The sequence below is a fragment of the Engystomops pustulosus genome, chromosome 5, assembly GCF_040894005.1.
Source record: "Engystomops pustulosus chromosome 5, aEngPut4.maternal, whole genome shotgun sequence".
NCBI lineage: Eukaryota > Metazoa > Chordata > Amphibia > Anura > Leptodactylidae > Engystomops > Engystomops pustulosus.
Window position 1 is genome coordinate 60,788,434 of NC_092415.1, and position 18,858 is coordinate 60,807,291.

General features: G+C 41.8%; 1 protein-coding gene across 6 annotated transcripts in view; it reads right to left on the reverse strand.

Annotated features, from left to right (window-relative positions):
* DLGAP1 (DLG associated protein 1) overlaps positions 1-18,858 on the reverse strand; it is a 389,361-nt gene that overhangs the window by 136,174 nt on the left and 234,329 nt on the right. For all 6 annotated transcript variants that reach the window (XR_011855730.1, XM_072152144.1, XM_072152143.1 and 3 more), the window contains one exon: positions 15,427-15,644. Coding sequence is in view for 5 of the 6 variants with exons in the window: in XM_072152144.1 (XP_072008245.1) it covers positions 15,427-15,644 (218 nt within the window). In the remaining variant the exon portion in view is untranslated. The remainder of the gene's footprint in view (positions 1-15,426; positions 15,645-18,858) is intronic.

Genomic DNA, 18,858 nt, shown 5'->3' on the forward strand with positions numbered 1-18,858 from the left:
GCCCCCCCCAGGAGCTGTCTGAGGCTACTTGACGGCCCCAGTAGCCTCTGCAATTAATTTGCAATAAGACTTATTTTAATAATGGCTGCATACAAGCATAAAAGTGGGAACTGCTTCAGAAAGTATATTCCCGATGGTAAGTTTCCTTTAAAGATCATATTTTGTGTTTCCATATTTTACTCCCCGTCTTTACATTTTTTTCCATCTACAAAACTGTATAAGGCTGCATTCACACTACCGCAAGAGGGACGTCCCCATAGACGGCAATGGGCGCGCGACGCCCTACGGGAGCAGTACAGTGCCGCACACGTGCGTCACCGTACCGCTCCGTACCCCATGGAAAAATAGGACATGTCCTATTTTTTCAGGGCATACGGCACCATGCTCCATGTATCCCTATGGAGAGGAGCGGGGTGAACAGCGCCCTCCCCCTCCTCCTCTCCCCGCGCGCTGCCGTGTGCCCGCCATGCTACGGTACGGCGGGCACCGGTCGTGTGAATCCAGCCTAAGGATTTGTTTTCATACGTTACAAATTATTCCCCCTAGTGACTTTACGATCACTTTTTATTCCTAATTTTATGTGTTTTGAAATTGCACAAAAATTGCAATTCAGACATTTGGGCGCTATTTTCCATTAAAGAGTTCAATACCTGACATGTTTACAATTTCATTTGTGTATTTATTTTATATGAGTTCTAGGGAAAGGGGGTGATTTTTCTCTTTTTCCCAATTTTTATATATTTTTTTACTTATTTCATTTTTAATTTCCAACTTTTTTGGATTTGGACACTTGGGAACCTGATGGCGCATGCAATATACTGCAATACAACTGTCATGGCAACCTATCAGCAACCCCTGATGACGGTTACCTATTGGCAGCAATATGGCCACGTCCATGTAAAGCTGCTGTTTATGTGAAATAATCAGAGATTGGTGCTAACATAGATTTGGAAGTATACCATTCAATACATGCACACTATGGAAACAGAGAAATAAAAGATTAACATTAATCTTTTATTGTACTTTTTTCCTTCTGTTAAAGTTATATTTACATGGACACATAATCAACACAAGGGATTGGTTGCAGCAGTTACATCTCAGGATAATTGTTGGATTCTCAAGTGTGTGACTGGAAACCTGGGAAATATGCAAATACATTTTCCAGGCTGTGATAGAGAAAACATTGCTTCTTATCTACCTCATAAGGTAGCCCCCTTAACATCAAGCATGACTTTTAAGAAGTTTAATGACATGATGCAGGATTAAAACCAAGCCAGTATATCCATTCCAAAAGGAACAGATTCCCAACTGTGGACGGCACAGTCCTGATGTGGTTGTATCTCTTCAGTAGGGAACTGGTTTAGCTGATTGAGAGGCTTTTGACTATGGTTGAGAAATAAGAATTTTTCTTACAGACTTTGCCAGTTAAAGCCACTTACAGCCATTTATGAAATATGAAAATATGTTTACCAGGATAGTATAAGGAATCCTGTCATAGTAAGACCTCAAAAACAGATAACTTCGAAATACAATAGTCATATCAAAGCATTTTGCTACAATGAGGAATTCTATCACTTGTATTTTTAAAAAGATAAAACATTCTTTGAATTAATTTTGTTAAAACATGAAAATTTGCATGCCGCAAACAGAGGGGAGTTTGCTTGCGATTTCAGCTGGGTGGAGATGGGAAGGTTAAACAATCCTCACCCCTCCCATCTCCTTAGGAACTGAACAACTATCTTTAAAATCTGGGTCGGAATAGGATCTGTTCCCGGCTCGGTCATGATTAAGCGAGACACGGTGTGATCGCTACACCATTACCATGCAAAATAGTAGTCACTGGTGGCTGTGAGCTATCTCCAGTTTTTACGTCTAGCGTATGGCCTCCATTTATGCTTGTATGCATGAGGCCTTATAAAAGGGATTGCATTTATAAAGTATTTCACTATGCATATATCAATATATTCTTTTTAGCCTTGGTGTCTTTGCACTTATTTATTTTAGGTCCCATTTTATCAGATTTAGACAAGTGTTTTTTTTTTGCTTTGTTTTGTAATAGTTCACGAGAAGCAAAGCAAGCTGTAATTAGTGTTATGTAATTGCACAGAGAGTTTACATAATTATGAGCACAAATTAGCATCTAAAAATATATTAAAAGAGTATGAGATATGAGCTATGGGTGCTTAAAATGAATATGAAAATATTCCACAGGGATGCGTCTTAAAAAAAATGAAAGTGGACCTCAAAGCACTGTTTACATTCAGACTAATGTTTTATAAATATATTAAAATATTACAGTTTGTTTTTAATGCAATCAATTTTTATTAACTTTTTAGAAAAAGCATAACAAGTATATGAAAAAAGAACAATTTAAAAAAGGTGGATAAGACTATAAAGAATGTACAAACAATACAGTACAGCCTCATGTGTCTGATGAAATGAGCTGGATGTTTCATAAAGCAATAAGGAGTCCAACCTGTCATTACAAAATAGTAAATACAGAGATTGAGTGGGCCACATACAATCATCGAGGAGTAAAAGTACAATAAAACAAATGTGCTTATGAAAGGAGCCCATCAGAGCTGCATTGAGACAAAGTGTAATTGGGATATACAGATGTATGAACATGAGTTCTCAACCCTTCCACTGTAACAGTGGTAGAAATTGGAAATACCAAACTACGGGCACTATGGATCCAGAAGGGGAGTTGGAGAGACAAACATCAGACAAACATCAGGCGGGATATGAGGCAGTAAACAGAAGGAACGCAAAGGAAAAATAAAGTGGGGGGGGGGGGGAAGGGTTGGGAAAAGACACCAGGAAATAAAGGGGGTGGGAATAAAAGGATAAGTTATTAGCAAGAGGAAGAGGACTGTGGGATAGTTAAGATCTAACGATCTGAGCTCAAAATGTCTCTGAAGCACTTGAATTCAAGAAAAGTTATCTAGGGTTGCCATAACTTTATAAATTTTTTTGAGGCACCCAAGGAGTCCACCATTGATTCCTCCATTCTATAGATATGCAGCAGTTCTTTGTCTCAATCAGAAACGGAGGGGGGTGTAGCAAAGCACCATCTATGAGGCATGACTGTGTGTGCTGCAATTAGGGTGAATCTCAGGAGGCTATTCTTTTGTTTCTGGATAGAACCGGGGAGGATAGAAAGCAGAGCCACCTCCGGAGTCTTAAGAGCCACCAAACCTGTACGTAATATCAGACGTAACTTCAAGTACCTGGTCTCAAAAAGGAGAGATTTTTGGACATGACCACCAAATATGCAGCATATCACCTCAGACTGCCCCACATCTCCAGCATGTGTCCTGAACGGAACAGGGCCTCAAATGAGCTTTAAAAGAAGGGAATTAAAAAAGGTAAATTAAAAGCAGCAGTGGGTCCCCGTTGTTTAAGGAAGGCTTCCTGCTGATTCATTTCTCCACTGATGTCTACAGCGTTATATGAAATCTCATCTTTAGTACTTTTAATATGAGGAATATGCGTCACTCCTTGACCATGGGCTGAACAACCAAGCGAGTGGGCATTCATATTTGTTTGAGTGTTCGTATAGGTGGCTTTTTAACTGCATGCGCTGGGCCAGGGATTTCAAATCTAGTAGGGGGCGCAGATCTCGTCTCGTCTCAACTTATAAGGTCTGCTAAGCCATCAGAGGACTGGTTTGATTTGTCTACTTTCGAGATGGTGCATCTGCTGTAGTAAAGAGGTGAGCTGGCCGAGTTCTCCCTCTTCAGTCTGACCCCATGATAAGTGAACCTGCTGCGTAGTTCACATTTGAGAGCCTCCCACTTCATTGGCAGAACCTCTGGGAGAAGGTCTGGGAATAGTAGGAAGGATTCAATGGTATGCTTGATTTCCTGTGTGCAGAGAGGGTCTTTTAACAAATAGTTATTAAGATGCCACGATCAAGTTTGCTTGGCTATTGACGGGATAGTGGCCGATACATAAATCGGGGCATGGTCTGTGATTTCAATGTTGCCAATGGTGGCTGTTGGTTCCCAGGTAAGACCCCTATAATGAATAAGTAAAAAATCTTTAGAATGTAGACTCTTCCAGACATCTACCAATTGAAGGCTGTGTAGATCCTTTCTGAGGGACTCAACTGCTGCAGAGGGATATGACTTTTCTCCGAGGAGGTATCAAGTTTGGCATCTAGTGGGAAATTGAAGCCATCCCCCAGCACCAACATCCCCTCCAAGAACCCTGACAACTCATTCAGAATTTTCCTACAGACAGAGACTGGGGAGCGATTGGGAAGGTACAGGTTCACTAATGTAAAGATCTGGTCAAAGATTTGTACCTCGATGAAAGCAAATCTACCAGAATCAATGATCGGGAGTGCAGAAATAGAGAAAAAAACGGGGTCGAGTAGTGAGACGCGCTACATCCAAAGTGTAATATTGATTATTTTTATTAGAATTGTGTTAACATTCTTTTTCTTCAGGAGAAACACTTTAAAACTGGTCACTTCCCAGTGATGAGGAATCGTTACTTCAATACCTGGTTTCATAGCTCCAATCCTGAATCACGTTCCAAAGACGTGTCTATTGCTGTCCACCGTTCTCTTCCGCATGTAGTCTTGGGTGAGTTGATCACTGATTCTGGAGGAAAAGAAAAAGTTGTGGGGGATTTTCTAGAGCCAGACGACAATTGGTATGCACAAAATGGGGGAGGGAGGTACTGGAGTGGAGTTGCAGCGTCAAGCCCCGGAGCTGGATGTGGATCCAGATGTAGTGTGCAGCAATAGAGAAAAAAACGGGGTCGAGTAGTGAGACGCGCTACATCCAAAGTGTAATATTGATTATTTTTATTAGAATTGTGACTACGCGTTTCAACACTGTAATGGCGTCTTCATCAGATCAAACACTGCAGGGAATCCTGCTATATCTGTGGAAGATGCTGTGCTGCCTAGATGTCCGAACCGCTGTGTTCAGTGCAGCAGGGGATAGGGCTGCGTGCTGTCACTGGCGCGGGATGACAGCACGCAGCCCATCCCGCGCCAGTGACAGCACGCAGCCCTGACATCTAGGCAGCACAGCATCTGCCACAGATACAGCAGGATTCCCTGCAGTGTTTGACCTGATGAAGACGCCATTACGGTGTTGAAACGCGTAGTCACAATTCTAATAAAAATAATCAATATTACACTTTGGATGTAGTGCGTCTCACTACTCAACCCCGTTTTTTTCTCTATTTCTGCACACTACATCTGGATCCACATCCAGCTCCGGGGCTTGATGCTGCAACTCCACTCCAGTACCTCCCTCCCCCATTTTGTGCATACCAATTGGCGCCTGGCTCTAGAAAATCCCCCACAACTTTTTCTTTTCCTCCAGAATCAGTGATCAACTCACCCAAGACTACATGCGGAAGAGAACGGTGGACAGCAATAGACACGTCTTTGGAACGTGATTCAGGATTGGAGCTATGAAACCAGGTATTGAAGTAACGATTCCTCATCACTGGGAAGTGACCAGTTTTAAAGTGTTTCTCCTGAAGAAAAAGAATTTTAACACCCTGTCTGTGCATGCCATAAAGGATTGAAATCCTTTTTGAGGGACCTTCAACCCCAGTACATTTATGGTCACCAAAAGAGATAGGTAACCAGGAGTATTATTCAGTGGGTGGGGTGGACATATTTAGGGGAGAGCGAGGGAGGGCCAAGGGAGAAACACTGGGAAAGAACAAAAGAAGAAAAGTGGACTATGGAAAAGAAAATATGTAGAGGGCAAAAACAAGAAAAGGATGAACTAGAACAGAAGTGGCTTGTGGCAAAGAGGGCAAAGAAAAGGCCTGGGGTTTCAGTAGAAGTCTACCAACAAATTACAAGGTATCTGTAAGCACGCACTCAAGCCTCCTGGCACTGCCAGCACCTCCTTCAACCTCCAGGTGCGTTGCCAGCTCTCAGAGCGGGAGGACGTTGGGGACAAGGCCGGATCATCGGATCGCCAGGCGTTGGTAGAACGGCCATGCAGGTAGATCCGGAGCTGGAAGATTAAAGTTGGCCACCAAAGCAGGAATATCATTAGGATGTCAGATGTTGTAGGTGGTGCCAACTCGCTTAATAAGGGGTATCATGTTGCCGAAGAATGTCAAGGAGAATAAGAAGAACCTTCCTTTTCAAGAGAGTCAGGTGGGAGAGATCTGGCAACAGCTGCAGCCCGGCATCTTGGAACATGATCCGCTCAGTGTCTCTTGCCCTTGTCATGATAGCGTCCTTTAGTTGGTATTTATTTACACGGCATATTACGTCCCTGGGATTCTCTTGAGCAGATGGGCAGGCCTGGAGGGCTCATTGTACCCTATCCAGTTCCACCAGGGAATCAACAGGTAGACCTAAAACTGAGCTGAACACTGTGCAGAGAACCTTGTGGAGTTGAGAGGGCTCCACAGATTCTGGCAGGCCTCTCACCCAAATGTTATTGCGCCTGCCCCTATTTTCAAGCACATCTGCCAGATATTGGAGTTGGTAGGAGTGAGTACAGAGCATAGCTTCCTGTGAATTTACCCTATCAGCCAGGGTAGTGTGGGCAGCCTCCGAGGCTGTCACCCGATTGGTCACCTGTTGAACAGTGATACAGTGATCTCTGCGCTTTAAGATTGCTCCAGCTGCGACACATAACACTCCATATCTTCCTTTGTGGGCCTTGAGGTTATGTAGTTCAGCCAGGAATTGAAGTTCCTGGGAGAGCAAGACATCTCGTTGCATAGCATATGCAGATTGTGGGTACAAGTTGTGGTGCAGAGACTCCTCAGGTCTAAAAGTGGTGGAGAAGGCGAGCCCAATTAGTATGGGGTTGGAGTGGGGTTCATTACATGGGGAAGTAGATGACAAAGATGCAGTGTGCCAAGCATCTCCCATCAAAGGCCTATGGGAGATCTGGGAGGGCAGGGTGGACCCCGTGTTGACATGGGCTGGAAAATTTGACGGTTTAATTTACAATTTGCTGGTTCGGAGTCACAATGCAGGGTTAAAGCCCGGTCTGAAGCATAAGCTAGTCACAGTTTATTTTAAAAGGTAATAGCCCGGTTTACCAAAAGTGAGGCAAACTGCACTAAGTGTACAGGGTGTGCCAGATTATTGAATTGTGTCAGATACGATTTAATAATCTGGAAAAATCTGCATGCACTGCTGTCGCTTAATATGCACCAGTGCACCAGGTTTTGCTTTTGGTTGGTGCACTAAGTTTAACAGGTATGCACCACATTTCTATCACACTTTCTACATGAATGTGGCATGAATTGGCATCGGAATGCCGAGTTTCGTATTGTGGCGGACACAGGGCAGCCATGATACAAAACTGATGCAAAAGAGGCCAGTGCATGTTATTTTTATTGCATTGCTCCCAAAAAAACCTGGCACAGCAAGTTTAATAAATCTGGCCCATTGTTGCAGAAGAACTGAGACCTCCACCTATCAAGGGTTAGCAATCTTGTGTCCTCCTTTGAATAGAATGCACACCTTGCTTCATTTGCAGTCAGCAACAATTCATCCATAATGTGGGCTATGAGATCTTAATGGTAACCTCATTGTGATCTATTGTGTGTGTTAATCAAAATGGGATATGCTATTAATATATGACTGAGTGATGTGGCTTTTACAATTGTCATGGTCATATTTCTCGAGTGTTAGGTTTCAGTAATATATTGACATTATTAGTGGAGCTTATTTTGTAGGTTTTTCATGTACCGTGAAATGTTTGTCATAATGTTTACACAATTTGAATATTTTGGAGCACTTAAAGAGAACCTGTCATCCAGATTTCACATTTTCTCCAAATGACAGGTTCCTATTTTGGAGATACGAATTTCCAATCAGCATTTATAATTGACATCACTGCTTCCACTCACTTTTAAAAGTTGATAAAAGTATACCTGGCTCCCTGCCAACAAACTGATTTAAGTCACAAAGTTACCATCATTACTTTCACACTGCTCTAACAACTCTGGTTCCTTCACACTCTCTCCTATAGATGTGAGCTGACAGATATTTCTTTACAGCACGGGGTTAGCTCATGTTCACATGGGAGGAGGGGGAGTAGGGAGCAGGAAGTAGAATTATGAGAGCAGTTTGCCGATAATAATGATGACTTTGTTACCCAATTAAGTTGCCTGGCAGGAAGCCAGGTATACTTTTATCAACTTTTAAAAGTAAGTGGAAACAGTAACATTAATTATTAAAGCAGATTGGGAAAAAGTATTTTAAAAAACTTTGGGAACCTGTCACTGGGGGAAAATTTGTGATACTGAGGGCAGGTTCCCTTTAAGCAATGCCCCCTTTCCTATGAATCCAATTCTTTGTATATTGAGTCCTCTTTCAGTACAACTGAAAAAATGGGCCAAAACTAGATGTGCCTAATGTAAAGATTTTGCCATATTTTGCACCAAGGTAGAGGAGCAACCACAAAACTAAGCTTCCCACCCAAAGATAAAACACATTTTCAAGGAAATCATTGTTATATATAGTCCACACAGAATACCATGTCACAGATATCACCACTATCTTCTCTCTTAAAACAGCTACAACTAGAGATGGGCAAATTTGTTGAAGTTTGATTTGACCCAATTCGCCAAATATTTTGAAAAAATTTGATTCGACCCGAATCGAATCATGATGAATCACATTAGAAACCAGGCATTTTCTGGCTGCAGAGAGGCTGTAGGGTGTTGTAGAACATTGTGCCATGCTTAAATATGCATAGGGAGCGTGGTTTGGTCTTCAAACAATGTTGTGTTTTAGTATGACACACACATGACAGCCGCGGCTCTTAGAATCGCTTCAATCTCCACAATTCCATGTGCACTTACATAGGCCAACTTCACCAAATAAGTGAAGCAGGAATGCAACCTGACAAGGTAATGTCTGTGCCAACCCGAAAGGACTGAGCTGAGGGGCAAGATCCCACATAACATCTAAGAATGCACTCTTTTTACACTGACATCAGATGATTCCATAGATGACAACAGAACCTGTTCTGTTAAATGCGGATACATGTAGAAACCCCCCAAAAGATTGGAGAGGGTATCGACAGTTATTTTGCACCAACATCACTGATCATTTTGCCCTTCTTTTCATTCGTCAGTGTCCGCTTTCAATCAGTCATTAATCCATCAGTATTGCTAAATCCAAAAACAAACAGGAGTGGATCCAGAACAGAGATGACCAGTAAATGCGATATTGTGTTCTGGATCCACTCCTGCTTTTGGCTTTCAATCCTAAAGCTTTTCATTCCTTCTGACAGATGAAATGAAGGGGGAAACCAAACATAGTGGCAACGTCATAGATTGGTGGAGGGTGAAAACAGCATTATGGAAATCACAGAGTGTTCCAGGGAGTCAGTTGGCAGTAGCATGAGTAGGCCGCAGAGTGGCACATTGACAAATTATTGAGGTGAAAGCAACATCGTAGGCCACAGAGTGGCACAATGAATTTGAAGTTTGAAATGAATTTGAAGTTTGACATTTTTTATTTAAATTTGAAGATTAGAGACGCCACATGCATCATCCATTACAATTTCCCTGAAAATATTATGTCTTTGCCAAAAAAGAAATTCAAAGGTGGCAGTGGCAGCAGCAGCGGTCAGAGAGTGGCATGATGACAAATTCTTTAGGTGGCAGCAACATGGTAGGCCACAGTGTGGCACAATTTTAGAGTGTGGAGGTGGCAGTGGCAGCAGCAGCAGCATGAGATCAGAGAGTGGCACAATAAAAAATTGTGGAGGTGGCAGCAACATGGAAGGCCACAGTGTGGCACAATGTTGGAGCATAGAGGCGGCAGTGGCAGCAGCATGAGGTCAGAGAGTGGCACAATGAAAAATTCGGGAGGTGGCAGCAACATGGTAGGCCACAGTGTGGCACAATGTTAGAGCGTGGAGGCGGCAGTGGCAGCAGCATGAGGTCAGAGAGTTGCCCAATGACAAATTCTGGAGGTGGCAGCAACATGGTAGGCCACAGAGTGGCACAATCAGTGTGGAGGTGGGTGACAATTTCAGTCTGTGGTAAAGATGGTGGGAGGCAGATGGAGCAACTGGCAGCAGATGTGTGGCATCAGGCAGGTGGCAGCATCAGAATAAAGGCTGAGGCAGGTAGTTAGAATCCAGAGTCATTTCTCAACGTTTGGGGGAGGCGTCATGGCTCATCTAATCTGATGCATAAGGCATTGGTGCGTTGAAATCCTGGCCGATCCATGCCTGATTCATCTTGACAAAGGTCAGTCTCTCCACATTATGTGGACAAGCAGGTTCTCCTTGGGGTAATGATGGCTTCTGCCCCACTGAACACTTGCTCTAATGCCACACTACTGGCCGGGCAGGGCAGCTTCTCTTTTTTTTGGGGGGGATAATCTTTATTAAGTTTTTAACAATAAAAACATTTATACCAGGACACAGACCAATCGGCAATTTCCAAGTACAATAGATGAAGTGTAATTTCAAAATATCACCAATGCGGCAACATATAGTTTTTTCCATTTAAACTATTTTGAACTTTTATCATCTTAGTCCTGTGAAAAATATACCTTAAACCAAATATCCCTCCCTCACCCACCCCCTGAGAATCCGCTGGGTACCTGAACAAACACAAAAAAAAAAAAAAAGGGGAAACTCCATCCCTCCCCTTCCTCCCTCACCCCTGCTCCCCAAGGATTAGTTTCTCAGCACCAGTTATCCCAATATTTATTTCTCCTGGGCCCCCGTTACATGTTCTTAACACGGATGTCTTCATATTTTTTAATTTGGCAGGAAAGATGGTACCAACTTTCCATTTTTGGATATTCATTGAAGCCCCATTTCCGGGCTATACAAATTAGTGCAATATTCATTAGTTTAATAATCAAATTTCCATATTGTCTCTTTACTAGACCCTGGTCCAAGAGACCAAAAATAGCAGTAGTAAGAGTTGGTTTCAGGGATATCTTAAGGGTTGTCGAGATCTTCTTAAAGATCTCTTCCCAGTAAGTTCTAATACCTGGACATAACCAGGCCAAATGAATAAAGTCTGCCTCTGCGGCTTGACATTTCCAACAGTTCGAGTTCTCCCTAATCCTCATTCTGTGTAAATCCAGTGGTGTGTAATATAGTTGGTGCAAAAAGAAAAATTGTATAAGCTTATGGTTCCAGTTACTGGAGCCTTTCTTAGTGTTCCTGTGTGTTTTGCTCCATTCATTTTTGTTCATCTTCCCTATTACTTTTTCCCATTTATTATGTGAGTTGTGTTTCATATGTGCTGAATAATCGTTTCTTAGGTATTTATATATTTTAGAAATAATGTTATTACAATCGTTTGTGTTACGAATAAGCTCAAGACATTTATGTGTTACTAAAGAGAATTTGCTATTTTGTGGTTTACTTTTTATTATATGTGATAGTTGGTTGTAACGCAACCAGTCCCCTTCTTTTAAGCCGTATCTCGAACATAGTGCAGAGAAGGACATCATTTGGCCGTCAATCATAATTTGAGAGAGGTGTCTGATCCCTGATCTCCGCCAAAAGATTTTATCTGGGAGTATCATTGGGTCTCTAAAAAACGAGTTAAACCACAATGGAGTTTCCTGTATATATCCTTGAAGACCGAGTGTTTCCTTGAAGCCCTTCCAAGCCTTCACCAATGTCTTCACTACTGTCCAGTTATTGTAGGGTTCTTCTTTTAAAAGAGAGCTTTCTAGTAGTTCTAGGATGTTTTCCACCTTCCCATCTGCTAGTTGAACCATTTTTATGAGTAAGGGGTTCTCTTTCCATCCCACTAATCTGCCCATCTGCGCCGCCAGATAGTACCCATAGAAGAAAGGTAGTCCTAATCCCCCTTCTCCGATTGGTCTGTATAAGTATCCCATCTTCAACTCTTTTCCTCCCCCAAATTAATTTGTTCAGTATTGACTCTAACATTTTAAAAAAGGAGATGTCGAACCAGATAGGAGATGCAGAGATAACATACAAGATCTGGGGGAGCAAAATCATCTTGATTAGCCCAATTTTGTCTGCTTTGGACAGGGCAGCTTCTCTAATGCAAGTTGCGGCCACACATCAAGTTTGGCTGCCCAGTAGTCCAGGGGATCCTTGACCTGGGGTGGTAGAGTGCTGTCCAAGTAGGCCACCATCAGCTGGTGCAGGGTCTACTCCATGTCCTGCTGCTGCTGGTGGCAGCTACCCTCCCCACTAGACGGGTGAAGGAAGCTGCTCATTAAGGACTCCAGACTTTAGCTGCTGCTGATGGAGCTGCTACTGCTCCTAACCCCCAATCTCCCCACAGCAGCCGTGGCAGTAGTATGTGATATATGACTGCCAGGAATCCCCTGGTCAGACCTGACAGAGGATGGACAATGGCAGCCAACTGACTGCACAGTATATCTCTATAGTATGCCAGTTGTTCCACCCTCTCGGCAGCTGGAAAAAAGGCACCCATTTTTGACTGGTAGTGATGGTCCAAGAGGGTGGAGAGCCAAAAGTCATCCCTATGGTGGATGTTGACTATTCGGCTGTCACTAGTTAGGCAAAGCAGCATGCTGTGGGCCATCTGTGCAAGTTACTCTGAGGGACTCCTGGCCTCCATCTCCACTGTATACTGCCACAGTGCTTCTGGGTCATCTGCCTCGTCTTCTACCTCCTCCGGATGCTCCTGCTCCTCCTCTTCTGGCACCTGAGTAGAAAAAATGCTAATTTCTCCATACTCTGCTTGTGCTCCAATGTCCTCCACCATCGAACTCATGTGGCCATAAGATGTAGTTGCCACTTCTCCAGTGCTCTGACCAGACAGATTTTGCAGCATCTGTTCCAGGACATGAAGCAGTGGAATGACATTATTCTTCCTGCAGTCCTGGCAACTGACAAATAACGTGGCCTCTTCAAAGGGCCTGAGCAAATGTCATGTGTCACGCATGAGCTGCCAGTGGCTGACATCAAAGTTACACAGGGGAATACTCATAAAATCATTAATGGCTTTTCTCTGTTCATACTTACAGTCTAACATATGGAGGCTGGAATTCCAACAGGTGGAAACACTGCAAATCAGTCTATGCTGGGGGAGGCCGTTCTGCCACTGCAACTCGAGGAGGGTGTGCTTGGCTTTTTAAAAATGGCTGAAATGCATGCACAGTTTCCTGGCCATTTTTAGAATGTCTTGCAGATGGGTGGAAGACTTCAGGAACCTGTTGACAACCAGATTGACCACGTGCGCCATGCAGGGCACATGGACCATCCCCCCTTGGTGCAACTCAGACACCATGGGGCTTATTTATTAAGGGTCCCGCGGCCGCATTTCCGTCAGGTTTGCCGATTTTTCTGGGATCACACGGGGAAATTTTGTCACACGCGATCGTTTTGTGTCACAATATCGCCGGCTTTCACATGACACAAATCGAGTGGCGGGCCGTCAGACGATCCGACAGATTCGAACTACGCTCGGGATTTAACAATTCAATTTGTGCCACAAGACATGCACTCACATACACCGGGAGGAAGAAGGTGAACTTCGGCGGACCTGATCGGGGAAGCGACACATGCAGGAATTCGGGCGCTGAGGTGGTGGTGGAGAAGGAGGTGGACATTGGCGGAGGAGCAGCAGTTTGATAATGTGGAGGACAGCGACGTCTACTGTTCAAGTTGTTGGTGTGGCTGGGAGGGAAGCACATTCACCCAGTGGCGCATAAAGGAAATGTCTGCGCTGCCGTGCACCTTGGAAGAAACTGATAAGCTCAAGGACTGGCCCACCTTCTGTTATACATATTTGAGAAGGGCTGGTACTGCCTTTTTGGAAAAGAAATTTCGGCTTGGAACTCTCCACCTCGGTTCGGCACAAGCCATTCATTCTCTGAAGGATGAACAGGACAGAGGGTGTTGGGGACAGGTGAGGGCAGCTGACCTGCTCCTGGGCCATGCAAACTAATTGCTGTATCTGAAGAACCCATTGACTCTTTGCTGGGGTTGTCAGATGTTATATTTGAGGAATTGGATGACCTAGTCAACCAATCAACAACCTTTGGGTTGTTGATCAACACACTGCCGCTAGAAGACAACGCCAGTTCTGGCTTTACAGAGTCACCCCTGCTGCAACATCCCATTACTGTGCTGCAACCTCTGCTTGCTCCACCTTCCACCGTTCTGTGTGCCATAGTGGTTAATCAACTACGTGGATTTGACACGTATTTCTTGCTCTCAACTATAGCAACAAAAAAACTATTGTAATTTCCATTATACAGATACCCCAAAACGGACACCCTGTAACTGGAGTGAAAATCACTCTGTAAACTATGTGGATTTGACGCGTATTTCTTGCTCTCAACTTTAGCAACAAAAAAACTATTGTAATTTGCGTTATACAGATACCCCAAAATGCATACCCTGGGAGAGGAGCAGAAATCACTACAGCAGCTATGTGGACATGACACAGATTTCTTCCTATTCCCTTCCATAACAAAAAAACCCTGCTATTTGGGGTATACAGTTGCCCCAAAATGCACACCTTGGGAGAGGAGCAGAAATCAATACAGCAGCTGTGTGGATATGACAGAGATTTCTTCCTATTCCTTTCAGTAACCTATAGATCCTCCTAAACACACACCCTGGGAGAGGTGCAGAAATCACTACAGCAGCTCTGTAGATATGACACAAAATTCTTCCTATTCCCTTTGGTAACAAAAAACCCTGTAATGTGGGGTATACAGATCCCCCAAAATGAAAACCCTGGGAAAGGTCTAGAAATCACTACAGCAGCTGTGTGGATATGAAACAGATTTCATCCAAGTCCCCTCAGTAAAAAAAAAGAACTGCTATTTGGGGTATACAGATACCCCTAAATGCACACCCTGGGAGAGGAGCAGAAATCACTACAGCACAGTACAGTAAAAGCAGATAAACGCTACAGACAGCACATGCAGTGTGAAATGCAGAGACTGCAAATGGCTGGTTTTTATAGGGCTGTGTGACATCACATAAGCCTGCCAGTCGCTAATTGGCTTACAGGTCTGCAGATGTCGTCGAGGGTGTTCCTTTCTCCTTCCCAGAGTTCTCTGCCCCATGTAACACTTTGTTCTTGGGCCCATTTAACTAAAAAAGAGGAAAAAAAAACCTTTGTTCCCCCGAATCAGCGGATTCGTGACAAATCGAATTTTCTGTGAAATTGGTATTGAATTCCACTTCGTTAGAATCGATTCACCCATCTCTAACTACAACCACTGAGCTCTAAAGTGCAAAAAGTGAGGAAGAAAGGTATCAATCTTTAGCTATTTTAGTCATTCTCTTTATTTTGGGTATCTGGCACATATATGTCATAATCTATGTAGATATTACTAAATTTGAACCTCTTACATAATTTCTGAATGTAAAGGCTTTCTTGTCCAAAGTGACAACTGCAGTGTGTCTAGATAAGAGATGTATCCTGTCCCAAGGGACATACCTTACAATGAAGTCTAGAAAAGTGTCTTACTTGAGAGTAGTGAGTTCTGTGAGTGATGGCTGGGTAGCCTTAAGATAGCTTTCTCTTCGTGCTGCAATCTTTGGAGATGGCTTTGGGCTGTTTGTGTCGGAGTCTCCACTGTCATCATCTCCCATGGCTTTGATGTAACTGCCACTGCGCATTCGTCGACATGGTATCTCATCTTCTTTGCTCTTGGGGGTATACCCACTCCATTCATCTTGAGGAACCTAAAATAAACAATAAGGATTCATTTGGTGACTTAAACTTAAATCTTTCCACCTTAGATAATAGCGAGATGCAAAAATGACCTTTCTATGATTTATTACTTTAGTTTTTTATTAAGTTATTCTAAATCTATATACCTTAATACCATCCTTCATTGTCTAATTAAGTCTATAAATAAAAATAATATACACATAAAATTTACCAATTCCTGGATCATGTTTGCTTGTTGTACATACTTGTCACTAACTAGAAAATCCCACCTAATATCCATCCCACCAAAAAAGCCTCTCCATTATTCACTCTCTCTTTACCTCCAAACCTTCTTCTTCTTGGATTTTATTAAAATGATCATTCTAATAAATGAATTTTTTTTATCTTCAATACATATATTATTCTCTGTCCATGGTTCTCACATTTCATCATTTTTTTTAAGTTTCTAGATTTATTCATGATTTGTATTGTTTCACTGATAACTGCCCTTTTGTGTACAATATTAAGGTTAGGAATTAAGATCTTTCCATATAACATTCTTGAATCTACAGTACTGAAGGAAAATATCTAGACTAGAATATGGTAAATTGTATATCAAGTTAATTTTACTTGGATCAAAATTAAGCAACAATGAGGTCTAAGGGGCCTTTTGCCATTCTCTCTTTAATGGTCCAATGTGAACCTGGGGACAAACAAGAAAGAAGAAACGATATTGAGGGACAGATGTCCCAGAGAGCATATCTCAGAGAACAGCACAAAAAAGGAAAGGAACACAGTTCACAGTTCGATGCAGATGATTTACATGTTCTATTTTATAGCAAGCTAGTTAGAGAATACTGGAACTCTATACTGGAAGAGATTAAGAAGATTTATAATGTTGTACTTCCAAAAAACATCAGAATAACAATTGTAGGACTGGGAAAAAGAATGTAGAAATACTACAAGTAATTATGATAAATATACCGTCTTTTAATATATAAAATATTTCCATTCCATAATATTAAAGGTTGGGCTTAATGGACATGCGTTTTTCTTCATCCAATCTACAATGATACCATAACTGGCGTCATGTAATATAATATATACACAAAGATGAGTGGTGCGCATTGCTTTTTGTTGTCGTCATCCACATGTTAAAAACAAAGTTAAAAGAAGTTGTGAAATCTATTGAACTGTGTGGAGTCATGGGTGGGCTGATGTTAGTTAGCTCAATCACTGACAGAAGGCAACAAGTTTCAGGCATTAGTGGATGCTTAGTAGCAATCCCAGGTACTCCTAGCAGGAGCTGGTTACACTGGTATTACCCTAGACTCAAAGTGGGTCAGAAAACTGAACAGCGGTTAAAGCAACCTGCTATGCGAGAGCAATGCTTAAAGGGCCAACAAATTTCCTTTAATACTATTGAGGCCTATGCTATGCTATACTACCTGGTTCCAAGCAGATAACTGGTTGTATTGTTTTACGCAGGGGCTGGAAAAAGGTATAACAAAATGTGGATGGTGATAGTGCTGTTTTTTTATTTTAAAAATGAGGGTTTTTCAAATAATTCAGTTGTGCTTCATAAAGCTTCCCTTAAAGGTGTTTTCTGGTTTTCATGGATAGGGAGCCTTCCACCCCTGTTCTTGGCTCTCCTCCTGCCTATATGCCGGTTGGTCTGCTAGGAGTGATGTAGGATGCCTGTATTTCAATACTGGAGACATATTTGGGCATTGGCTATTCAGATTATGTGGTGACTATTTTTCTTGTTACATATTTGCCCTTATGGAACACTGTGTGATATATAGTACAGTACGGTATATGTCTTTGACTCACTCTCACTGACCCACTATTGTTGACTATTTGATATTTTGGGATTTAAGGCATACATTGTGTGGATGAACCACAATCATCATTGGGTGATTTAACAGCAAGTGTTACAGGGCTGATCTACACCTTGGTCACTGTTTGTATTGTATGTACATTATATTTTTTAAATGCTTTTAATTGTGTGTGATGTTTTCTCTCTGGAAATAAATAAAGTTGTTACTATTTGATTGATGTTGAAGAGCCTTTTTGGTGCATTACTTTCTTTATCTCATTTTGGTTGGTACTTCCAAACATGCAAATAGCCTATGGTTAGGTCATAAGCAGTGTAGGAACCCTGAAAATCATTAACCCTCAGAAAGAGGTGCTGCAGCAGCCAAAATATATAATAAATTATGACAAATAATAAATATACCTTTCAGTTATTTTAAATGGTCAGAAAATTATATATTATTCCCTTTGTCATGTGATAAAACTAATGATGAAAGCATTTAAAAGAAATGTGAGAGTACAGGCGCCTGCGGCAAATCCTTTAGTTTAGATACCTACATACATTAAAATCTTTTACATCATGAATGCATCAATTTAGATTAGATCAATTGCTCTGTCATTTCTCTCCAGTCTTTTTTCTTCATTAAATCAGAAGTATTATATTATTTGTCACATCTAAAAATAACATCCATTATTATTGCTTCTGGATGCAATATTGAACAGCTTCACCAGACACATTTGATATTAGTTTTTGGAAACTTAGTAAAGCCATACTTGGTCTACACAGTTGTCTCTTTGAATATTTTTTTTCATATCATATTTTTTTGTTTTAAGTAATAAAGTGTATTTAAACATAATTGTACATCCAAAGCAGCAGTGAGGTGCCATGTTTGGACTTCCAGTGATCATGTGGACACAGAAGCTTTGTCCAAAGCGATCACTGCAGGAGAATGGAACTGACAGACCGCCAGGTCCCATTCAGAAAGCGGCATTTAAATGGTGTAGAGAAGGAGGAGATGCCTTATCTTTCAAAATTGCGGAAATATGGGTAAATAGACCTCACAATAAAAATGTTATGGTTCTTAAAAAGTAGTACACAAAATGATTATGTATTTAGAAAAATTCTTTTATTTTCCAAATGGTATCATGATAATAGTAGCGACATGTAAATGTAAAACCTTGTCTAATGTGCATGGGGAAAGGCACAACATTTCAAACATCAAAAAATGACAGAATTACCTCCTCCCACAGAAAGTATCATTAATGAAAGTTACTCAATACGTTTAAGGTATGATCAATATGAAGCAATTCAAAATGCAACAGATCCTACAAAAACAACTCTTTACATAGTGTCAGAAACCAAAAAATGTATAAAAAGTCAAAAATGAAATAATGGAAAGAAATGCTTTAGTCGTAACAGTGAAAAATAAG